The 25,514-nt window shown below is 44.8% G+C and overlaps 2 protein-coding genes across 2 annotated transcripts in view; one reads left to right on the top strand and one right to left on the bottom strand.

Annotated features, from left to right (window-relative positions):
* Positions 1-23,536, top strand: part of LOC121531463 (cortactin-binding protein 2-like) — an 88,573-nt gene extending 65,037 nt beyond the window's left edge. Inside the window, exons 7-22 of the mRNA XM_045227087.1 lie at positions 4,549-4,699; positions 5,446-5,670; positions 10,197-10,314; positions 11,825-12,124; positions 15,679-15,774; positions 18,228-18,307; positions 18,661-18,847; positions 19,140-19,295; positions 19,522-19,703; positions 19,900-20,084; positions 20,251-20,456; positions 21,102-21,284; positions 21,389-21,440; positions 21,715-21,826; positions 21,941-22,048; positions 22,231-23,536. Coding sequence (XP_045083022.1) covers positions 4,549-4,699; positions 5,446-5,670; positions 10,197-10,314; positions 11,825-12,124; positions 15,679-15,774; positions 18,228-18,307; positions 18,661-18,847; positions 19,140-19,295; positions 19,522-19,703; positions 19,900-20,084; positions 20,251-20,456; positions 21,102-21,284; positions 21,389-21,440; positions 21,715-21,826; positions 21,941-22,048; positions 22,231-22,554 — 2,665 coding nt within the window. The 3' untranslated portion in view covers positions 22,555-23,536. The remainder of the gene's footprint in view (positions 1-4,548; positions 4,700-5,445; positions 5,671-10,196; positions 10,315-11,824; positions 12,125-15,678; positions 15,775-18,227; positions 18,308-18,660; positions 18,848-19,139; positions 19,296-19,521; positions 19,704-19,899; positions 20,085-20,250; positions 20,457-21,101; positions 21,285-21,388; positions 21,441-21,714; positions 21,827-21,940; positions 22,049-22,230) is intronic.
* A 628-nt stretch (positions 23,537-24,164) lies between these two features.
* The window catches only part of LOC121531542 (cystic fibrosis transmembrane conductance regulator-like), a 41,549-nt gene continuing 40,199 nt past the window's right edge, over positions 24,165-25,514 (bottom strand). Inside the window, exon 29 of the mRNA XM_041836795.1 lies at positions 24,165-25,089. Coding sequence (XP_041692729.1) covers positions 24,874-25,089 — 216 coding nt within the window. The 3' untranslated portion in view covers positions 24,165-24,873. The remainder of the gene's footprint in view (positions 25,090-25,514) is intronic.

Here is a 25,514-nt window from a genome sequence, read left to right on the forward strand (position 1 = left end):
AAGCTGAAAAAGAGAATGCAGGTCATGCAAAATAATGTTATCAGGTACAGTGAGGGGAAAAAAGTATTTGATCCCCTGCTGATTTTGTACGTTTGCCCACTGACAAAGAAATGATCAGTCTATAATTTTAATGGTAGGTTTATTTGAACAGTGAGAGACAGAATAACAACAACAAAATCCAGAAAAACGCATGTCAAAAATGATAAATTGATTTTCATTTTAATGAGGGAAATAAGTATTTGACCCCTCTGCAAAACATGACTTAGTACTTGGTGGCAAAACCCTTTTTGGCAATCACAGAGGTCAGACATTTCTTGTAGTTGGCCACCAGGTTTGCACACATCTCGGGAGGGATTTTGTCCCACTCCTCTTTGCAGATCTTCTCCAAGTCATTAAGGTTTCGAGGCTGACATTTGGCAACTCGAACCTTCAGCTCCCTCCACAGATTTTCTATGGGATTAAGGTCTTGAGACTGGCTAGGCCACTCCAGGACCTTAATGTGCTTCTTCTTGAGCCACTCCTTTGTTGCCTTGGCCGTGTGTTTTGGGTCATTGTCATGCTGGAATACCCATCCACGACCCATTTTCAATGCCCTGGCTGAGGGAAGGAGGTTCTCACCCAAGATTTGATGGTACATGGACCCGTCCATCGTCCCTTTGATGCGGTGAAGTTGTCCTGTCCCCTTAGCAGAAAAACACCCCCAAAGCATAATGTTTCCACCTCCATGTTTGACAGTGGGGATGGTGTTCTTGGGGTCATAGGCAGCATTCCTTCTCCTCCATACACGGCGAGTTGAGTTGATGCCAAAGAGCTTGATTTTAGTTTCATCTGACCACAACACTTTCACCCAGTTCTCCTCTGAATCATTCAGATGTTCATTGGCAAACTTTAGACGGGCCTGTATATGTGCTTTCTTGAGCAGGGGGACCTTGCGGGCACTGCAGGATTTCAGTCCTTCACGGCGTAGTGTGTTACCAATTGTTTTCTTGGTGATCCTCCTGTGTAGTTCTGGGCTGATTCCTCACCGTTCTCATGATCATTGCAACTCCACGAGGTGAGATCTTGCATGGAGCCCCAGGCCGAGGAAGATTGACAGTTATTTTGTGTTTCTTCCATTTGCGAATAATCGCACCAACTGTTTTCACCTTCTCACCAAGCTGCTTGGCGATGGTCTTGTAGCCCATTCCAGCCTTGTGTAGGTCTACAATCTTGTCCCTGACATCCCTGGAGAGCTCTTTGGTCTTGGCCATGGTGGAGAGTTTGGAATTGATTGATTGATTGCTTCTGTGAACAGGTGTCTTTTATAAAGGTAACAAGCTGAGATTAGGAGCACTCCCTTTAAGAGTGTGCTCCTAATCTCAGCTCGTTACCTGTATAAAAGACACCTGGGAGCCAGAAATCTTTCTGATTGAGAGGGGGTCAAATACTTATTTCCCTCATTAAAATGCAAATCAATTTAACATTTTTTGACATGCGTTTTTCTGGATTTTGTTGTTATTCTGTCTCTCACTGTTCAAATAAACCTACCTTTAAAATTATAGACTGATCATGTCTTTGTCAGTGGGCAAACGTACAAAATCAGCAGGGGATCAAATACTTTTTCCCCCCTCACTGTATATGCTGAATGTCCCCCCTAGAACCCACATGTGGGTACAGGAGTTCTGGGAGGTGGACTTGTTGCCTTTGGAGTCCACAGTGGACCAACTTAAACTCAATCATATGTTTGACATCATAAAGGATCGTGTCCCGGGATATACAGTGGGGGAAAAAAGTATTTAGTCAGACACCAATTGTGCAAGTTCTCCCACTTAAAAAGATGAGAGGCCTGTAATTTCCATCATAGGTACACGTCAACTATGACAGACAAAATGAGAATTTTTTTTCCTGAAAATCACATTGTAGGATTTTTTATGAATTTATTTGCAAATTATGGTGGAAAATAAGTATTTGGTCAATAACAAAAGTTTCTCAATACTTTGTTATATACCCTTTGTTGGCAATGACACAGGTCAAACATTTTCACAAGGTTTTCACACACTGTTGCTGGTATTTTGGCCCATTCCTCCATGCAGATCTCCTCTAGAGCAGTGATGTTTTGGGGCTGTCGCTGGGCAACACAGACTTTCAACTCCCTGCAAAGATTTAATGGTGTTGAGATCTGGAGACTGGCTAGGCCACTCCAGGACCTTGAAATGCTTCTTACGAAGCCACTCCTTCCTTGCCCGGGCGGTGTGTTTGGGATCATTGTCATGCTGAAAGACCCAGCCACGTTTCATCTTCAATGCCCTTGCTGATGGAAGGAGGTTTTCACTCAAAATCTCACGATACATGGCCTCATTCATTCTTTCCTTTACACGGATCAGTCGTCCTGGTCCCTTTGCAGAAAAACAGCCCCAAAGCATGATGTTTCCACCCCCATGCTTCACAGTAGGTATGGTGTTCTTTGGATGCAACTCAGCATTCTTTGTCCTCCAAACACGACGAGTTGAGTTTTTACCAAAAAGTTATATTTTTGTTTCATCTGACCATATGACATTCTCCCAATCCTCTTCTGGATCATCCAAATGCACTCTAGCAAACTTCAGACGGGCCTGGACATGTACTGGCTTAAGCAGGGGGACACGTCTGGCACTGCAGGATTTGAGTCCCTGGCGGCGTAGTGTGTTACTGATGGTAGGCTTTGTTACTTTGGTCCCAGCTCTCTGCAGGTCATTCACTAGGTCCCCCCCGTGTGGTTATGGGATTTTTGCTCACCGTTCTTGTGATCATTTTGACCACACGGGGTGAGATCTTGCGTGGAGCCCCAGATCGAGGGAGATTATCAGTGGTCTTGTATGTCTTCCATTTCCTAATAATTGCTCCCACAGTTGATTTCTTCAAACCAAGCTGCTTACCTATTGCAGATTCAGTCTTCCCAGCCTGGTGCAGGTCTACAATTTTGTTTCTGGTGTCCTTTGACAGCTCTTTGGTCTTGGCCATAGTGGAGTTTGGAGTGTGACTGTTTGATGTTGTGGACAGGTGTCTTTTATACTGATAACAAGTTCAAACAGGTGCCATTAATACAGGTAACGAGTGGAAAATGTAGAAATGGCTTTAAAAAGCTTTTCATTTGGACAAGGTTGTCTAACTAAGAGAACCAATTCCGCTGCCCCGCTGCCCCCTACTGCTGGTCAGGTGTATTTATGTGAATGATAGGTATGATGTGCAATGAATAGATCGTTTTTTAAGGTTGAAATGTATATGGTTGATTTTTAAGGTTAGGGAAAAGTGCAATGAAAAGTGGCACTTTCTAGGATGTCAATATAAATGAATGTATTTATGGTTGTTAGAAATGTTGTCTTCTTTTTATTAATTATATGTGTTATCGTTTTTTTACCATAGAGGACCACTTTGGAAACAAGTGTTTTAATTAATACTTTTAAGTGATATCCTCTGGGTCCACATTGTTCCTTTTGGTTGTGTATGTCTGTTACCCAAATCAATTCAATTTAAAAGAGGAGCATGATATGACAATGCAAATCCTTCATGTTGAGTTGGCTATGAAGGAGGAGGAGAGAAACAGGAAGCAGCAGCAGTACCAATGTTCTTCTCGAACCAGCACCAGTTCAGGGTCCCGATATTTCCATTTGTGAATATCCATGGGTATTTTCTGCTTCAATCACTTGAGCTATCTGTTGTGAGAAGTGCTCTATAGCAAAAGCCCCTCTGCAGGCTTGTCCATTTCTGTCATTGTCTGCCTCAACCATGGGAACATCTGGGTCATCCTCACCTTCAATGCGAGGATCTGGGCAGCTATGCTGTTTGAGGTTATTGACATCCATCTATAAAGCCAATGACTCCAGGGAAGTTTGCATATTCAAATAACTCTACTTTGTAGTTGGCTTGGGCAGCAGCATCAGGGAACTTGATGTAATTGTCTTTCACTTCACATATATCATTGCAGACTTTGTGGACTATTCTGCATACAGTCGGTTCACTTATACCACACAAATCTCCTGTTTCTCGATGGAAGGTTACAGATGCCCAAGGTGATCAGTACTTGTAGGGAAGGATGGATGGGCCTTCCCCTGAGAGTCAGATGAAAGCTTTGACTCAAGCAAACAAATGTCAGCTGCATTTGCTTTGTACATACGGAAACGGTCACAGAAATTGATTTCATCAAAATCATTCAGTGGGTTGCTCCTGTCTATAACCACCCTTCTGTCTGCCCTTGGTGGTGCTCTTTGGTTGTAACCCATTTTCCTCCATTGCCACGGTCAACCTTGGGGTCAACATCCATTAATCTGAAGTTAAACATGCCGCTGGCCAGGTTTAATTTAAGCCTTCACTTAGATCTAGATTAACTCAAATCGTCCTTCTGTAAATCAGATTTTTTAAATCTAGACTAGGGCAAGTCTGTGACTATTTAAAACGATGTCTGAGAAGTGCCATTTCAGTTAGTCCAGTTTAAAAATGCAATTTAGTCTAGGATTAGGCTTAATCTGTGTCCACGAAACCGCCCTTATGTGTGTAACCTGACCTCTTCTCGTGTGTATGTCCTATGTCCAGGTGTGTGGAGGCCCTGGTGTCTGGTGGGGCTGATGTGGATCACAGGGCTGTGGGTGGACAGACCCCTCTGTTCGTGGCCAGCGGAGCTGGCAGGCTGGACTGTACCAGAGCCCTGCTCAACGCCGGGGCAGACCGCTCACGATCCACCACCGTAAGTCTCCAACTGCCCCCTTTGTCCCATAATGTCCCCAACTGGTCCCAGATGTCCTCAACTGTGCCCTATTGTCCTCTGCTGTCCTACAGTTCCCCTAGTTTCAGATGGTCCTCAACTGTCCCTTATTGTCAAACTCAGGACTGAGATCATTATACATGTTTGCGCAGTGAATCAAGTTCACAGAAAGCTATTGGGTTTTAATGTCTGATAGGCGAGTCGTGGCATGCAGTCAGTCCCTAGAATAAATACGCTTCAAAACCCCAAGGGAATTCACTTTTTACATTTGCATCACAACACAAGGAGCTTCACAACATGGCATAGGACCAGAAAGCAAGTGATCAGAACCTTTTTAGTTTTTTTTATCAAGTCTGTGGTCATGGTTCAAAGCGTTTCACTTATAGGTTTCCTGTATCTCTATAGCAACCATATGGGATATGACTAATTACTCCCGATATTGTTGTTGCCAATTATTCACAAATGTGTTTTGCTTAGTTCTGTATTTAGACAGCTATGTCTAAATGTCTTGGTGACTCCACTCAGTGAATAGCCACCACGTTGGCCCTAGGGCAACTGCATACATATGCAGCTCCACTGGGCTATTTTTGTCAACATCACATTTACAGAAATCATATTAACCAATATTTCACGGAACGCATTGCCAATTTTGTGTGTATTTTGAATTGGAACAGCTTGGAGTATGCAGGTGGCTTATGTCTTTGTGTGTGTGTGTGTGTGATCCACAGGACAGCTGCACAGCTCTCCACGCAGCGGTTAGCTCGGGACACGTGGACACTCTGCGGCTTCTCCTCTGCCACCCTCCCCCTGATCACACACACCATGACCCTAACCCTGACCACAACCATAGCCCTGGTCCTGCCATGGTCCCGATCCTATCCAGCACCTTGCTGAACCAGGCAAACTGTGAGGGCTGGACCGCTGCACACATCGCTGCTGCCAGGGGCTTCAAGGTACTTGGACATGACTGCTGTACTGTAAGCCCGCAGCAATGTAGACATACTGTATGTATGCACATAGACACACTGACCATCTGTTTCAATTTGCTAATTGGAGCCAAACTAAAATGCACATGCTTGCACATAAACAGACACAAACACATATAGTACCTGTGCAGAATGGCCATTTTGAGCCTGTAATCGAACCCACAATTGCCGATGCTCCAGATACTCAACTAGTCTCAAGAAGGCCAGTTTTATTGCTTCTTTAATCAGCACAACAGTTTTCAGCTGTACTAACATAATTGCAAAAAGGTTTTCTAATGATCAATTAGCCTTTTAAAATGATAAACTTGGATTAGCAAACACAATGTTCCATTGGAACACAGGACTGATGGTTGCTGAAAATGGGCCTCTGAACGCCTATGTAGATATTCCATTAAAAATCAGCAGTTTCCAGCTACAATAGCCATTTACAACATTAACAATGTCTACACTGTATTTCTGATCAAGTTGATATTATTTTAATGGACAAAAAAAGTGCTTTTCTTTCGACAACAAGGACATTTCTAAGTGACCCCAAACTTTTGAACGGTATATACACACAGTGTGTATATATATACAGTGAGGGAAAAAAGTATTTGATCCCCTGCTGATTTTGTACGTTTGCCCACTGACAAAGAAATGATCAGTCTATAATTTTAATGGTAGGTTTATTTGAACAGTGAGAGACAGAATAACAACAAAATAATCCAGAAAAATGCATGTCAAAAATGTTATAAATTGATTTGCATTTTAATGAGGGAAATAAGTATTTGACCCCTCTGCAAAACATGACTTAGTACTTGGTGGCAAAACCCTTCTTGGCAATCACAGAGGTCAGACGTTTCTTGTAGTTGGCCACCAGGTTTGCACACATCTCAGGAGGGATTTTGTCCCACTCCTCTTCGCAGATCTTCTCCAAGTCATTAAGGTTTCGAGGCTGATGTTTGGCAACTCGAACCTTCAGCTCCCTCCACAGATTTTCTATGGGACTAAGGTCTGGAGACTGGCTAGGCCACTCCAGGACCTTAATGTGCTTCTTCTTGAGCCACTCCTTTGTTGCCTTGGCCGTGTGTTTTGGGTCATTGTCATGCTGGAATACCCATCCACAACCCATTTTCAATGCCCTGGCTGAGGGAAGGAGGTTCTCACCCAAGATTTGACAGTACATGGCCCCGTCCATCGTCCCTTTGATGCGGTGAAGTTGTCCTGTCCCCTTAGCAGAAAAACACCCCCAAAGCATAATGTTTCCACCTCCATGTTTGACGGTGGGGGTGGTGTTCTTGGGGTCATAGGCAGCATTCCTCCTCCTCCAAACACGGCGAGTTGAGTTGATGCCAAAGAGCTCCATTTTGGTCTCATCTGACCACAACACTTTCACCCAGTTCTCCTCTGAATCATTCAGATGTTCATTGGCAAACTTCAGACGGGCCTGTATATGTGCTTTCTTGAGCAGGGGGACCTTGCGGGCGCTGCAAGATTTCAGTCCTTCACGGCGTAGTGTGTTACCAATTGTTTTCTTGGTGACTATGGTCCCAGCTGCCTTGATCATTGACAAGATCCTCCTGTGTAGTTCTGGGCTGATTCCTCACCGTTCTCATGATCATTGAAACTCCACGAGGTGAGATCTTGCATGGAGACCCAGGCCGAGGGAGATTGACAGTTATTTTGTGTTTCTTCCATTTGCGAATTATCGCACCAACTGTTGTCACCTTCTCACCAAGCTGCTTGGCGATGGTCTTGTAGCCCATTCCAGGCTTGTGTAGGTCTACAATCTTGTCCCTGACATCCTTGGAGAGCTCTTTGGTCTTGGCCATGGTGGAGAGTTTGGAATATGATTGATTGATTTGCTTCTGTGGACAGGTGTCGTTTATACAGGTAACAAGCTGAGATTAGGAGCACTCCCTTTAGGAGTGTGCTCCTAATCTCAGCTCGTTACCTGTATAAAAGACACCTGGGAGCCAGAAATCTTTCTGATTGAGAGGGGGTCAAATACTTATTTCCCTCATTAAAATGCAAATCAATTTATAACATTTTTGACATGCGTTTTTCTGGATTTTTGTTGTTGTTATTCTGTCTCTCACTGTTCAAATAAACCTACAATTAAAATGATAGACTGATCATTTCTTTGTCAGTGGGAAAACATACAAAATCAGCAGGGGATCAAATACCTTTTTCCCTCACTGTATATATTATATTTTTTTAACGACCCATGGTAACATTTTTCAACCATATACGGCCTATTTGTGTTTTTTTAATTACGTTGATAGAATAATAATGTTAGAAAATAACTCATTTGTAAATACACTTGAACATAAATTAATACATTTGCTTGAAATTACCCTCTATCTAACCAGCATCTTTTTAAAGGTACCGCCCCCTCACAATCCCCCCTAAGCTTCTGTAGTTTTCACCATGGATTTCATGGTTGTTTTTGTCAAATCCTCTTGCATATTCAACATTAGGTGGAGACTATGTTTAAGAAAATGATACCCCCCTGTTTTATGATCTAAACAGGCTTCATGATCTAAACAGGCTTCTCTAGAATTGACCAATGCACAAATCGTTTCAAAACCCCTATCTATGAGATTTGGCCGTTCCTTTTCGGGACTGACATGTTTGAGTGGTCATAACAGATATTTGCGCGATTGTAAAATCAATGGGAAAAATGAGCTTTGTACAAGCAAGAATTGGAATATGCATTGGTTTTCTTTTTAAATATGAATCGATCCAGCATCACTTGTGACAAGTGAATTTACACCCCACAAAAACAGGGATATAAATGCTAGGAAGAGTGGAGTCCTAAGGTGGGCGGGGCATGCACGTTGCTACACACAGACACGTACAGTGCCTTCGGAATGTATTCAAACCCCTTGACTTTTTCCACATTTTGTTACGTTACAGCCTTATTCTAAAATTGATGAAATCAATTTTTTTCTCATCAATCTACACACAACACCCCATAATGACAAAGCAAAAACAGGTTTTTAGAAATATTTGCAAATGTATTAAAAATAAAAAACTGAAATATCACATTTACATAAGTATTCAGACCCTTTACTCAGTACTTTGTGGATGCACCTTTGGCAGCGATTACAGCATCAAGTCTTCTTTGGTATGACGCTACAAGCTTGGCACACCTGTATTTGGGGAGTTTCTCCCATTTGTTCTCTGCAGATCCTCTCATGCTCTGTCAGGTTGGATGGGGAGTGTTGCTGCACAGCTATTTTCAGGTCTCTCCAGAGATGTTAGATCGGTTTCAAGTCCGGGCTCTGACTGGGCCACTCACTGACATTCAGAGACTTGTCCCGAAGCCACTCCTGCGTTGTCTTGGCTGTGTGCTTAGGGTCGTTGTCCTGTTAGAAGGTGAACCTTCGCCCCAGTCTGAGGTCCTGAGCGCTCTGTTCATCTTTGCCTCGATCCTGACTAGTCTCCCAGTCCCTGCCGCTGAAAAACATCCCCACAGCATGATGCTGCCACCACCATTCTTCACCGTAGGGATGGTGCCAGGTTTCCTCCAGATGTGATACTTGGCATTCAGACCAAAGAGTTCAATCTTGGTTTCATCAGACCAGAGAATCTTGTTTCTCATGGTCTGAGAGTCTTTAGGTGCCTTTTTGCAAACTCCAAGCGGGCTGTCATGTGCCTTTTACTGAGGAATGGCTTCCGTCTGGCCACTCTACCATAAAGGCCCGAGTGCTGCAGGGATGGTTGTCCTTCTAGAAGGTTCTCCCATCTCCACAGAGGAACTCTAGAACTCTGTCAGAGTGACCTTTGGGTTCTTGGTCACCTCCCTGGCCAAGGCCCTTCTCCGCCGATTGCTCAGTTTGGCGGGGCGGCCAGCTCTAGGAAGAGTCTTGGTGGTTCCAAACTTCTTCCATTTAAGAATGACCACTGTGTTCTTGGGGATCTTCAATGCTGCAGAAATGTTTTGGTACCCTTCCCCAGACCTGTGCCTCGACACAATCCTGTCTCGGAGCTCTACGCACAATTTCTTCGACCTCATGGCTTGGTTTTTGCTCTGACATGCACTGTCAACTGTGGGACCTTTATAGATCGGTGTGTGCCTTTCCAAATCATGTCCAATCAACTGAATTTACCACAGGTGGACTCCAATCAAGTTGTAGAAACATCTCAAGGATAATGAATGGAAACAGGATGCACCTGAGCTCAATTTCAAGTCTCATAGCAAAAGGTCTGAATACTTATGTAAATATGGTATATCTGTTTTAAAAATAATTATAAATCAGCAAACATTTCTAAAAAACTGTTTTCACTTTGTCATTATGGGGTATTGTTTGTAGATTGCTAATGATTTCTATTTATTTAATCCTTTTTAGAATAACGTAACAATGTGGAAAAAGTCAAGGGGTCTGAATACTTTCCGAAGGCACTGTACACACACATACTGTACACAACATCTCAGACCCTTTGTGTGTGTGTGTGTGTGTGTGTGTGTGTGTGTGTGTGTGTGTGTGTGTGTGTGTGTGTGTTGTCAGGACTGCCTGGAGGTGTTGTGTAGCTACAGTGACCAGGACATAGAGAGGAGGGACAAGTGGAACCGCACCATCCATGACGTGGCCACCGACGACTGCAAAGACCTACTAGAGAACCTATGTGAGTACCAGTACCAGGGTGTGTGCATGCTTGTGTGCTTGTTTTATTTTGTTCCAGCCCAGCACTTGATGGAACTGTAGCTCTCCATCCCTCTTTTCAGTCATATGGAAATATGTAATTGGCTTCCATTCAAACATTACAATAATACTACACCGAACAAAAAAATCAACTCAACATGCAACATCCATTTGCCTCATGCAGTGCGGCACATCTCCTTCGCATACAGTTGATCAGGTTGTTGATTGTGGCCTGTGGAATTTTCAATGGCTGTGCGAAGTTGCTGGATATTGGCGGGAACTGTAACAAGCTGTCGTACACGTCGATTCAAAACATCCCAAACATGCTCAGTGGGTGACATGTATGAGTATGCAGGCCATGGAAGAACTGGGACATTTTCAGATTCCAGGAATTGTGTACAGATCCTTGCGACATGGGGCCGTGCGTTATCATGCTGAAACATGAGGTGGTGGAGGCGGATGAATGGCACGACAATGGGCCTCAGGATCTCGTCACGGTATCTCTGTGCATTTAAATTGCCATTGATAAAATGCAATTGTGTTCATTGTCCATAAATTATGCTTGCCCGTACCATAACCCCAAAGCCACCATGGGGCACTCTATTCACAACGTTGACATCAGCGAACCGCTCGCCCACACGACGCCATACACGCTGCCTGCCATCTGCCTGGTATAGTTGAAACCAGGATTCATCCGTGAAGAGCACACTTCTTCAGCATGCCGGTGGCCATCGAAGGTGAGCATTTGTCCACTGAAGTTGATTACGACGCCGAACTGCAGTCAGGTCAAGACCCTGGTGAGGACAACGAGCACGCAGATGAGATTCCCTGAGACGGTTTCTGACAGTTTGTGCAGAAATTCTTCGGTTGTGCAAACCCACAGTTTCATCGGCTGTCCGGGTGGCTGGTCTCAGACGATCCCGCAGGTGAAGAAGCCAGATGTGGAGGTTCTGGGTATGCGTGGGTACACGTGGTCTGTGGTTGTGAGGCCGGTTGGACATACTGCCGAATTCTCTAAAATGACGTTGGAGGCGGCTTATGGAGAGAAATGAACATTCAATTCTCTGGCAACAGCTCTGGTGGACATTCCTGCAATCAGCATGCCAATTGCACGCTCCCTCAAAATTTGATACATCTGTTTTATTGTGTTGTGTGACAAAACTGCACATTTTACAGTGGCCTTTTATTGTCCACAGTACAAGGTACATCTGTGTAATGATCATGCTGTTTAATCAACCTCTTGATATGCCACACCTGTCAGGTGGATGGACTATCTTGGCAAAGGAGAAATGCTCACAAACAGGGATGTAAACAAATTTGTGCGTGTGGAGAATTTCTGGGATCTTTTGTTTCAGCTCATGAAACATGGGACCAACACTTTACATGTTGCGTTTTTCTATTTTTGTTCAGTGTAAAACGAATTCTCTCTCTCTGCTTCCCCTCGCTCTGTTTTATTTTCCTTTTATGCCCTACTCTCTCCCTCCCTCTCTCAGACTCCTACAGGGTGTTAGTTTGTGTCCAGTCCAGCGGCTCAGGAGAGCCCATGTGTCCAGTGGAGGTTTTGAAGGATGGTGTGTGTGTAAGCGTGCTGGGGGGTGTGTGTATTCACCGGGCTACGCGCTGGGCCGAGCTGAACCACGCCCTGGGCCAAGCCTTGACCTCTCACCTCCAGCTGCTCTGTGGCAACACCAACACACACACACACCAACACACAAACCAGCCCACCAGAGATGACACACTCCAACACACACACCTGGGACTGACCCCTGCTAGCATTGCCTCCGTCCTCATAGGTAAGGAGCTGTAATGATTGTTGTTCAATTGATTCACTAGTTATTTTATTATAAATACCAATATGACTTTAACTCCTTGACATTGCCTTAGCTAGTGGTATGTTTACCAACGTTTAGCCTAGCCCGCTGTCTCTAAAGGATATCCCAAACAGAGAGCATGCACCTGGTCGCTGTTGCAGGCAGTGAGCAGGGCCTTGTCTGTTATTTTAGCCGTATCTCCCAACCAGAGCCAAGTTTACAGAGGTGTTGCGGTCTATTTTGTGTGACAGTGCAACACGTTCCAAACAGCTGCTGCCCCTGAACGCCTCCCGACCGCCCCTGGGTTCAAGTTTGAATTTCCCTTCGTAAGCATGAGGGAATGGATGGCACCCAACAGGAGACCAACCAACCAACGACTCCCTGCTGAACTGAATCGCTTATATGAATATGAATCTATCTTATTCTCAACAATGAATTGCTATTACAGTATGAGTTAATTCCAGGGGATTCACTATGGAAAGTATGATTCTTAGACAAATGGTTTTCATTTGATTCGCTGCAGGTGAATCACCAGCCCTCTATATCTCCAATAGCAGGCTGTAAAATTATGAATAACTGTCAATAGAGTTTAGTTATGCTTTATTCACATTTACAGCTTAAAAGCTGAATTGCAGTCACTATTGGATGAATAGTTTTGGAATGAATTGACTCCTTGATAGATTATTATTTATATCAGGGCTCGTCCAGGCACCTGGCTTTGCAGCTGGTTTAGCAAAGGTTACACACACAGACACACACACACACAGAAGCATGCACGCACTCTCTCTCTCTCCCTCTCTCTATTTCTGTATCACACATGCACGCACACATTGCAGCTCTGTTGGATGGCACGCATCCCTGGGTCCTGTCCAAAGGTGTGATCGGGCCAAGCTAGAGAGGGCTGGGACATGAGCCTAATTGATTTTAGCCCGATCACACCGCACCACATTCACACAGAGGATTCCCAAATTGAACACATACACTCTCCAAGGAGGTAATTTCCCGGTCACATTGTTAGGACAAACTCCCTAACGTGGGTCCTGTCTACTATCAATGACTAATCTCGGCATGAAGAACCAAATCAACTATAAAAATTGTAACATGTTAATGTTAAGTCTGTCACAAGAGACTAATGAATGATTAGCTTGGTGTACATAGAGTCTGAACCAACTGAGTGAAGTCTAGCCTTGCCAGGGGAAAGATCATCCAATGTGTCTGTCTGAGCTCAGACAAAGGAGAGGAGAATGGTTCTGTCCTCTGTTTAACACATCAAGGTGAAACCATCGGTGGGAATTATGCCGACGCAACCGCTTTTCCAAAACTCTAGGACGAGAGAGCGAGGGAATCTGCGGTGAAGGGAGGGATGAAAGAGTGGAGACTGGGGATGCATTATGGATGAGATGTAGAAAGATAGAGGAGGAGGTGAGAGGGAGGGGGAGAATTTGGCATATTTAGTGAAATGTCTGGTTTCTGTGTGAAGATCAGCACCCTCAATGGGTTTTGGGTTCGTCTTTCTTTTCACCTCTGAGGGAGTGTGTGCATGGGTGGGTGCAGTCACTAAATTTGTGGGCGCACTCCATGTGTGTGCTTACAGAACCTTTTAACGTGTCAACTGTTTAAAAGTGTTTGTGTAGTGTTGACGTAAAGTTGTCTAGACATGGCTACAGTATGTGTAGTTTTTAGGGTATGTTTGTATGCAAATGTGGGTGCGTTTGAGTATCAAATCAAATCTAATTTTATTTGTCACATACTCGTGTTCAGCAGATATTATAGCGGGTGTAGCGAAATGCTTGTGCTTCTAACTCCGACAGTGCAGTAATATCTAACAAGTAATATCTAACAATTTCACAACATATACCCAAAACACACAAAACTAGTAAGGAATGGGATTTAAGAATATATACATATATGGACAAGCAATGAAAGAGCGGCATGGACTAAGATACAGTAGAATATTAAAGAATAGAATGCAGTATATACATATGAGATGAGTAGCGCAAGATATGTAAACATTATTAAAGTGACTAGTATTCCATTTCTTAAAGTGGCCAGTGATTTCAATAGGCAGCAGCAGCCTCTAATGTGCTAGTGATGGCTATTTAACAGTCTGATGGCCTTGAGATAGAAGCTGTTTTTCATTCTCTCGGTCCCAGCTTTGATGCACCTGTACTGACCTCGCCTTCTGGATGATAGCGGGGTGAACAGGCAGTGGCTCGGGTGGTTGATGTCCTTGATGATCTTTTTGGCCTTCCTGTGACATCGGGTGCTGTATGTGTCTTGGAGGGTGGGTAGTTTGCCCCCGGTAATGCGTTCGGCAGACCACACCACCCTCTGGAGAGCCCTGCGGTTGTGGGCGGTACAGTTGCCGTACCAAGTGGTGATACAGCCCGACAGGATGCTCTCAATTGTGCATCTGTAAAAGTTTGTGAGGGTTTTAGGTGCTAAGCCGAATTTCTTCAGCCACTCCCAGAGCCCTCACCTCCTCCCTGTAGGCGGTCTCGTCATTGTTGGTAATCAAGCCTACTACTGTTGTGTTGTCTGCAAACTTGATGATTGAGTTGGAGGCGTGCTTGGCCACGCAGTCATGGGTGAACAGGGAGTACAGGAGGGGGCTGAGCACGCACCCTTGTGGTGCCCCAGTGTTGAGGATCAGCGACGTGGAGATGTTGTTTCCTACCTTCACCACCTGGGGGCGGCCCGTCAGGAAGTCCAGGACCCAGTTGCACAGGGCGGGGTTCAGACCCAGGGCCTCGAGCTTAATGATGAGCTTGGAGGGTACTATGGTGTTGAATGCTGAGCTATAGTCAATGAACAGCAATCTTACATAGGTATTCCTCTTGTCCAGATGGGATAGGGAAGTGTGCAGTGTGATGGCGATTGCATCGTCTGTGGATCTATTGGGGCGGTAAGCAAATTGAAGTGGGTCTAGGGTGACAGGTAAGGTAAAGGTGATATGATCTTTGACTAGTCTCATGATGACAGAGGTGAGTGCTACAGGGCGATAGTCATTTAGTTCAGTTACCTTTGCTTTCTTGGGTACAGGAACAATGTTGGCCATCTTGAAGCATGTGGGAACAGCTGACTGGGAAAGGGAGAGATTTGAATATGTCCATAAACACACCAGCCAGCTGGTCTGCGCATGCTCTGAGGACACGGCTAGGGATGCCGTCTGGGCCGGCAGCCTTGCGGGGGTTAACATGCTTAAATGTCTTAATCACGTCAGCCATGGAGGAGGAGAGGCCACAGTCCTTGGTAGTGGGCCTCGTCAGTGGCACTGTTATACTCAAAGTGGGCGAAGAAGGTGTTTAGCTTGTCTGGAAGCGAGACGTCGGTGTCGGCGACGTGGCTGGTTTTCCTTTTGTAGTCCCTGATTGTCTGTAGACCCTGCCACATACATCTCGTGTCTGAGCTGTTGAATTGCGACTCCACTTTGTCTCTATACTGATGTTTTGTCAGTTTAATTGCCTGTATTGTGTGTGTATTTTATACAGTGTGTATTGCTGCTGTTAACATGTCTTGTCTTGTTGTTGTTGTAGGTGACACGGTGTGGTTGCCAGGTCAGGAGCTGTCTCTGTCTCCATGGGACCTGGTCAGGAAGCCTCTCAGCCAGCACATCACCATCAGACTCAAAGGTACCAATCTGGCAACCCTGATCATCTTGGAATACAACTCTCCTCTTTTCTTCTCTTTTTTCTTCTCTTCGCTTAACGTCTCTCCTCTGCTGTGTGTGTGTGTGTGTGTGTGTGTGTGTGTGTGTGTGTGTGTGTGTGTGTGCGCGCGCACACGCGCCTGTCTCTATCGAGCCCCTGTCCACCCACTGCCAGAGTATTGGAGCTTTTCCAGGGAATCTTTAGCTAGCTTTTTCTCTTTCTGCTGTGTTATATAGACGGGTTTAGCAACAAAACCGACGCGTGCGCAACTATGGGGCAAAACAGACAGGGTTGGCTTAGATTGTAAACTATATTTCGTGTCCATCAATACATTTGCACAATGAGCACTTGTTGTCTCTCAAATACAGTGAGGGAAAAAAGTATTTGATCCCCTGCTGATTTTGTACGTTTGCCCACTGACAAAGAAATGATCAGTCTATAATTTTAATGGTAGGTTTATTTGAACAGTGACAGAATAACAACAACAAAAATCCAGAAAAACGCATGTCAAAAATGTTATAAATTGATTTGCCTTTTAATGAGGGAAATAAGTATTTGACCCCCTCTCAATCAGAAAGATTTCTGGCTCCCATGTGTCTTTTATACAGGTAACGAGCTGAGATTAGGAGCACACTCTTAAAGGGAGTGCTCCTAATCTCAGTTTGTTACCTGTATAAAAGAAACCTGTCCACAGAAGCAATCAATCAATCATATTCCAAACTCTCCACCATGGGAAAGACCAAAGAGCTCTCCAAGGATGTCAGGGACAAGATTGTAGACCTACACAAGCCTGGAATGGGCTACAAGGCCATCGCCAAGCAGCTTGGTGAGAAGGTGACAACAGTTGGAAGAATGGAAGAAACACAAAAACTGTCAATCTCCCTCGGCCTGGGGCTCCATGCAAGATCTCACCTCGTGGAGTTGCAATGATCATGAGAACAGTGAGGAATCAGCCCAGAACTACACAGGAGGATCTTGTTAATGATCTCAAGGCAGCTGGGACCATAGTCACCAAGAAAACAATTGGTAACACACTACGCCGTGAAGGACTGAAATCCTGCAGTGCCCGCAAGGCCCCCCTGCTCAAGAAAGAACATATACAGGGCCGTCTGAAGTTTGCCAATGAACGTCTGAATGATTCAGGGGAGAACTGGGTTAAAGTGTTGTGGTCAGTTGAGACCAAAATCGAGCTCTTTGGCTTCAACTCAACTCGCCGTGTTTGGAGGAGGAGGAATGCTGCCTATGACCCCAAGAACACCATCCCCACTGTCAAACATGGAGGTGGAAACATTATGCTTTGGGGTGTTTTTCTGCTAAGGGGACAGGACAACTTCACCGCATCAAAGGGACGATGGACGGGACCATGTACCGTCAAATCTTGGGTGAGAACCTCCTTCCCTCAGCCAGGGCATTGAAAATGGGTCGTGGATGGGTATTCCAGCATGACAATGGCCCAAAACACACGGCCAAGGCAACAAAGGAGTGGCTCAAGAAGAAGCACATTAAGGTCATGGAGTGGCCTAGCCAGTCTCCAGACCTTAATCCCATAGAAAATCTGTAGAGGGAGCTGAAGGTTCGAGTTGCCAAACGTCAGCCTCAAAACCTTAATGACTTGGAGAATATCTGCAAAGAGGAGTGGGACAAAATCCCTCCTGAGATGTGTGCAAACCTGGTGGCCAACTACAAGAAACGTCTGACCTCTGTGATTGCCAACAAGGGTTTTGCCACCAAGTACTAAGTCATGTTTTGCAGAGGGGTCAAATACTTATTTCCCTCATTAAAATGCAAATCAATTTATAACATTTTTGACATGCGTTTTCCTGGATTTTTTTGTTTGTTATTCTGTCTCTCACTGTTCAAATAAACCTAACATTAAAATTATAGACTGATCATGTCTTTGTCAGTGGGCAAACGTACAAAATCAGCAGGGGATCAAATACTTTTTTCCCTCAGTGTACATCATTACAGTTGTCGGTTAGCTAGCTAGCAAATTTTTGCCGTATTAGCATAGACGTGACATCAGTCAAACACCTGAAAACAAGACATGGAATCAAGAACAAGATAAAACTAGCTGAAACGAGCCACCTACGATTTCCCACATGGCAGATTCTAGTCATTGTTGCTAGCCATCTGGCCATCCAGAATCACAACACACCACCTTCTGCCCTTTTTGAAGCGCGCGCATCGTTTTTGTGACATTGTCAGCTAAGCCGTCTATTGGCTGGCTCATTTTCAGTCTGCTTAGAACAGTGTGTTTTGACAGCACAGGGAAGATTCCTCTAGTTTTGACACTGAAATAGTGTATCTGATGCTCAAAGCACTGTTAAACTCTCAGGAGGATATTCAAATGTCTGTCTTCCTGCATATGTCTATGCGTCTGTGTGTGTGTGTGTTATGACTGCTCATTTCCATGTGGGATGTGTGTTTCTTGACAGGTCTGTCAGAGTCGTGTCTGGATGAGCTGGCCCTGGAATCTCTTATCCCCCTTCAGCTGCTGCAGAACTACGTCCGCCTGGTACACACACACACACACACACACACACACACACACACACACACACACACACACACACACACACACACACACACACACACACACACACACACACGGAAAAAGGAGAATAATAATGGATTCCCAAAATAGGTCACTTGGATTCTGGGTCTGGTATTTTTATGCATGTTAGTATGCCCTCTACTGGCCACATGTATACTTGCCACATGCCTTTAGCATGAGAATGTGGTGACTGAGTTCCTGTGTCCCCCATTTCTGCCTAAGTGTGTCTGAAACTGCTTGCTTATAAAGGAAAGGATAGAAAGGGAGCTTAGTGTGCCACTTTGTTATATAGTCTTCAACTCATCCCTCTTCAGGTGGAACAGTACCGTAACATTATCTTCCACGGGCTGGAGGGGAGCTGTCAGGAGTACCTAGCCAATCAGATCTCCCGCTGCATCAAGACCAAGCAGGAAGTGGTGGGTGTGGCCTGTGACATCATCAGGGTGGAGGTGGACAGGAGTCTGACTAAACAACAGCTGTTGGACACCTTCATAACTTGTGGTAAATACATATAAATCACATTTCACACTTATTGTATTGTTCTGTATTCTATGTGTTATTATAGAAATATAGATATACTTGCCTTGTTTCTGTTCAGGGAGCTTGGATTGTGTGTTGTGGCCTGTCTCTTTTTTTTTTTCATTGTCCCCCTCCCTCTCTCACTGTATTTGTGTGTGTATTTTTTGTATTTACAGGGCTCATTTTAAAAAGAGACCTTGGTTTCAACATGACTCCCTGTCAAAATGAAGGTTAAGTTAAATACAAAATCAAATTCTCCCTCATCTCCCTGCAGGGTTCCTGGTCCCAGTAGGTGGTGTGTCTGTGTGTAGTGGTAGTAGTAGTGTGGTGGTGGTGTTGGAGGGACTAGAGAAGGCCAACTCTCTGACTGAGCTGCTGGGAGACCTGTGTGAAGGCCTGGAGAACCGTGGCAAGGCCTACCTGCTCCACGGTGAGGCCTACTGGACATAGACTGGCTGACTAAATGAATGAGAGGATATGGTGTGAGGGATAGAGTGAGTGAACCAGCGAGTGTGTGACTGAGTGAGCAATTGAATGAGAGGATGAACTGACAAGTGAGGGAGTGAAAGAATGAATGGATTAATAAAGGAATGAATAGATGACAGAATGAACAGGTGTCTAACTACACTCTCCCCCCATCATCACCCACCCAACAGGCCAGATGGGCCCGCACCACTTTCAGGAGGGAGGCTTTCTGATTGGCACGCTGTCCAAGTCCCGCCTCAAAGGCTCGGAGCTCCGCCTCCAACAGCACTTCCGCTGGGTAACGCTGCGCTGGGACTCGGAGCCGCTGCACGGCCTTCTGGGAAGGCACCTCCGCAGGAAGCTGCTCCACAAGGTCAGTTACAGGAACACACTGCTCCCTTAGGAACAGATCTAGAATCATTGTATCCGTCCGTACCTTAGATCAATGCTTGTGGGTGACTTCATCCTACTCCGCAAGTGTGGGCCAGCCATCTTGGCTTTCTCGGATAAGATTGGAAATACAGTGATGTTCTGGAAAGCTGGGCGTTCCCTTAACTTTCTCTCTCCAGACGCAGGCTGGTGGCAGTGGTCAGGCTCCTGAGGGCCTGCTGGAGAGGACGGTGTGCTGGGTGAGCTGTGTATGGCAGCAGCTGAATGCCTGTCTGTCCCGCCTGGGGACCCACGAGGCCCTGCTAGGACCCCAGCTCTTCCTCTCCTGCCCCGTGGTGCCACACAACACACAGGCCATCGTCAAGTATGCACGTGTGTGTGTATGGGGGGTGTCTGTGTGCAAACTTATGTTACAAACTTAAGTTAGACTATGCATGACTGTGAGTGTTTCTGGAGCAAACTAAGGTGATCGGGGAGCGGCAATATTCTGTGTGGTGTTTCTGTATTTCTTTATCTGTGTGTTCTTCCAGGTGGCTGGCCCGGCTGTGGAACATGGTGGTGGTCCCTCGCGTGGAAGAGTCCATCGTCACCCGGGTGACGGTCAAGCGCTCCTCCGGCCAGCAGGCATCGTCTAGCAATCTGCGCCTGAGCTCGGGCCAGCAGGCGGTGGTCAAGGCTGCCCTCAGCATCCTGTTAAACAAGGCTGTCCTGCAGGGATGCCCACTGCCACGACACGGTGGGTACACACTACACTGTTGCCTGACAACTCACCCTGAATTTAATTCCGCTGCACTATGGATCGCTACATACATTCGGTTTGAAACTGCCATCCTAGCAGTCGTTTGTGTGACTTCAAAATGAGGGCTGTTGTACAAAACAAATTCATCAGCGTTTGGATAATCTCTAACAAATCTAACCAATCAGTGTATCAAAGTTGATAACATCATCATGTAGGCCGGCTCTGGCCCAACCCCATCGGTTTCTGGGGCCAAGCAGAACGTGTTGGCATTCTAGAAATCGTCTGGGAGGGAGGAAGGAGAGGAAACGTCAGTTGGCCGGAGCGATGTGGACGGGTAGCCAGCCAAATTCACACTATAGGGCCGACCCGAACTGAACTGCGCTGGCTTGGATATGTTCTTTTCACATTGTCCTTTCCCGCACGGGTCCAGCAACTATGGTGGATGCGTTACCAGGCCAGCTCAGTACAGCTCGACTTGCTTGGATCGATTTGTCTCTTTTAGTGTGAATCAGGATTGTATGTGTATTTGTCTTAACTGTTTTGGATGTATGATAGGTAGCCTGGTTGGGAGGTGGGTGGGTAGATAGGTGGATAAAGAGAATAGTGTAATAGGACTAAATGTTAATATCTTTCCCTCATCAGAGATTGACAGGCACCTGTTGGAGTTCCAAGGCGGGACCTTCCCTCTCTCAGCCATTGGCTCCTGTAAAGGAAGTGGTGGCAGGAAGGGGCGGGACAGCGGCATGTGGAGACGAGCCAATACCAGCCCACGAAAGAAGGGGAGCCCCACCTCCAACTGGAGCTGTGGAGGTTCTCTCAGAGAAGGTAAGGATGAAGTAGTGTTTTCCCCTTCCATTGTATAGTTTACCCTACGATTTTAGTTAGAATAGCCATAATGGATATTCATGTTGTCCTTTTGTTGCCCGCAGGGTCATTGTCCAACACTGATGTCCGCTTTATCACCAACGGCAACGCTCTGAGGTGAGTGATGTTAACCTGAGCCGTTTATTTGACACTATTGGGAAGTATCCATTTAGGAATGTTTTACAGTTAAATGTGTTTATATAACACAACCTCTGTTATTTATATAATGTGATATGCTGTGTTCTAGCCTCTAGGAAACGTGATAGAATAGAGTATTGCTGAGAGCATCCAGCAGGGGTCAGTGTATTTTTATCTAAGTGCGTGCTGATGTTGTACTGTACCGTGTGTGTGATTGTACTGATGTTGTGCTGTGCTGTGTGTGTGATTGCAGTGTTGTAGATGGGGACCCTGTGAGTCTGTCTCTCTGCTCTGACGATGAGACTGATCTGATCAGGGAGCTGCAGACCATGTGCTCCAGCAAGTCAGAGCCAGACATCAGCAAGGTACCACTCACCCTCTTTCGCTCTCTCTCTTTCACTCTCTCACACACACACACACACACACACACACACAATGAGGTTGACCTTTTCTGCCAGCTGTATTTTTATGCGTTGCAGATTGCTCAGTCCAAGGAGGACTTTATTGTCTTCTCTGGCTCTCCAAGTGGACAATCGCCCCGCCGGAAGACCGACCGTGAAGCAACCGCTCGACCACGACCACAGACGGTGAGTCAAACCGCACTTAAAGGCTCTAGTTAATGGCTTTTGTTCCAGCCTAGCACTAACGCACCTATTCAGTTCAGCTCATCACGTGCAGGGCTAGAACAAAAATGTGAACTGTCTGGTGGTCCCACAGCAGAGGGTTGGGAAACACTTGCTCATCTGTCTGTCTGTCTCCCCCTTTACAGACCGGTAGCCGTCACTCCACTCCCAGCCCCGCCCCAGGCAGCCCCGCCCCTAGCAATGAGAGGCGATCAGCTTCCCGTCCCAAATCTCAGCTCCCCGTCCCCAGCAGCAGGGGACCGCAGCCACGAGCCAACAGCAGCAGTACTGCGCCACGAACACCCACTACGACCGCTAACCGCAACGCCAGCAGAACTGAACCAAGCAGCAGCAAAACAAGGCAGGCCCCAACAAGACATAACAACAACGTCAACGAAAACAACCAACAACACGAGGACATTTGGATCCTACACCGAGACCTGCATGAAAACAACAACAATGCCAAGTAGTAGATGAACTCCCTTTCTCCTCTCTTCCTCCTTTTCCATCTTCCTTCCTTCCCACCACTCCGCTGTTATATCCCTCCATGTTGTAAAGTTAGGTTTATGACGACCTTTTAGTATTTGTACTTGTTATCCGTACTTGTTACACTGTATAACAATAGTGTACTTGGGGACCATAGTTTTATGATATTATACAGTATTGAAAGAAGTTTAAAAAAAAGAGACATTTCGCAGGGAATTATGTCAAAAGAAAAATAAGTAGTATTTAAAACAGGTTTTACCTTTTGGGGTGAAAGTGTTTTGGATCAAAGAAAAGAAATGGGCAGTTTTTGTTTTGCAATTAAGTATTTTCTAATATTCAAGTGTTTTTATGTTTAAATAGTTGCAAGGTTGGTTTAAATACTGTTGAAATTAATTAGGGTTTTACCAAATATTTGTAAATAAGAATGAGTAACTTTAATGGTATATAGATTGGTGTATGTGGTATTATGCTTGTACAGTAAAGAACTCAAAAAGAAACGCTGAAGAAAAAAAACTTGTATATATGTTTGTAATAATAATATGCGAATTTGGTTCATAACTTTTCACTTGTTTCAAAGTGAATGGAGTGTGGCAATAAGTAAACGTAATTGCAAACACAGGACATTTTTTGCTTTTTGACTGTAAGCCATAAATAAATACTTTAAACTACCCACAATTCCACCTGAGTCATGGTTCGATTGACCCATACACTACGTGGAGCCTGATACAAATTTCAAAGCAGCATGGTTTGTTCGCTTTCTTTTGTTCAACATGTTTTTTTTTTTTTTTGAAGAATACATTTTTTTAAAGTGTTATTTTGAATGGCCATTGTTGATAAATGTACAGGAGATATTCTTGTCAACCTTTGGTGTTGATCTGTTTGCTAGCTGTCTGAAGTTTAAAGAAATGTCCTGCTTCCTTTAAGAACAACCAATAAAACTGCACTGTTAACCCAAACAGTCCTCCACCTCGTGTCTTCTTACACCAGGCCACTGGCCTGGGAACAGTATGTAGGACCATACTCCAACTGAGAATTTAAAACAAACAACTTATAAAGGCTTCATAGAGCATTCATAAAGCACTACATAGAGGCTTCACAAATAATTTATATGGGAAGGCAGTAACACTTAAAGACAAAAGGTGTTGTAATTCTCTATAATTTGGGTCCCATGTTAATGGGAGAACGTTTTTGAATTGAAAACCATCTGCATTACAGGGGGGCTTCAGTACCGGTGTTGAGAAACGCTGTCTTACCAATGACCACTCACACTTGTCTTTTCTCAAGATCGTTTTACAGGAAATATAATCGATTGAAATCAAAAGATTCTAATGGAAAAACAAAATAATTATAGATTTTTGGACATGCGTCCCTTTCCTATGAATAAGAAATTGCTTCTCTTTTTTTTTTTACACTAAAATATATAGTCCGTAGTCAGTTACATTTCAAGATGTCTAACCAGTAACCACGGTTAGACGTTATAAATTGTGACGTTATAAAAACTAACGTCCAATATCACCAAGGAGGAATGTGCCAAATAAAAATACCGAAAAGGACACAAAAATATTTCCTGCTTCGGAAGAGGGAGCTTAACAAATCACATTTGAAAAAGCGTTTATTTTTATTTTTTATACAGCATTTGATCATACATTTTCCTTGCTATTACCCCACCATGCCACCATGAAAAAGCTAAGGAGTACCTCAGGTTTCTTTAAAGTAAATACAAATAGAAAAATAAGGCTACTTGAGCTTAAACACTTGTCCATAGCATCACCCACCATTTATTCCTGTTTTGTGTATTTACAGCTTTGAATATAAGTTGCCCCGAGGCACTGTTTTCCTTCCCCAACTCCTAACATTAACCATTGGGAGGGAAACACAAAACTGACCTCAGATCAGTGTCTGGACACTACTTTTTACAATCTTGCGTAAAGGGTACGGGCTTATATTCAAACAAAACTGGCATTCCAATGTTCTCAAAGTGAAACAAATCTCACTCTGGAAACACCTGGATGGTGCCTTTGATTGAACAGAGCCCTATGTGTACCATTAAGGACCGACCACATCTCACATTCACTCTTATCATCTAGACTAGAGGCTCTATCTCAGTGTATCTTTCCACGATTCCTTGTAACCTATCTCCTTGCCTCCTCAACCATAATGGAGGAGAAGGTCCAAGGTCCCTCTTCAGGGCCTACTTTTCCAATGTGTTTTGACGAGGAGAGAGGATGCAAGGCAACGAGGAAAGTTTAATTGAGAAAGAGCGTTTCAGAAGACAAAATGGCATCCAGTTAATCCGGGCCTCCTCAAAGATGCGTTTCCTGGACATCGTCCTCAGCCTCCTCCTGCAGGGCGGTGATCCTGGGCTGCTGGGATTGAGGGGGTCTCTTGCTGGAGTTGAGGCAGTGCAGAGGGAAGAGTTTGTGGCGCTCAGCAGCACTCATGGCCTGCTTCAGGTGGCTGGTCTCGTTCATCAGCTTCTGAATGGAGTCATACCACTTCATAGAACTGCCCTCAATCATCTGGAGGGTTGGGGGGGGATTAGTTGTTTGGTTCCAATAGCTCCGTGGGTTAGAGCATGGTGCTGACAATCATTCTGAACTCAACTCATACCTCACTCAAACCTATACAAACCACAGTAAAACTGCTGACAATTTGGTACAATGAAGGGTTAAAATGACACACTAGGTTGTGTAATGCAGATAGAATGACATGTTGAACATTTTCCAGTGTCAAACACCCAGCATCATGTCTTATGTTACTGTGCCTGCATTGTCACGCTGTCTTCTTGTGTGAACACAAACACAGGTCACTTATACAGGGAGCGTGTACCAACACACACACAGCCCACACAATACCCTTAGTCATGGGACACTGTAAATCAAATGTTCTTTGCAGTGAGGCTAACAAATGGTGATGCACTGATAGAATAATTGAATTACACTAT

The sequence above is a fragment of the Coregonus clupeaformis genome, chromosome 19, assembly GCF_020615455.1.
Source record: "Coregonus clupeaformis isolate EN_2021a chromosome 19, ASM2061545v1, whole genome shotgun sequence".
Lineage (NCBI taxonomy): Eukaryota > Metazoa > Chordata > Actinopteri > Salmoniformes > Salmonidae > Coregonus > Coregonus clupeaformis.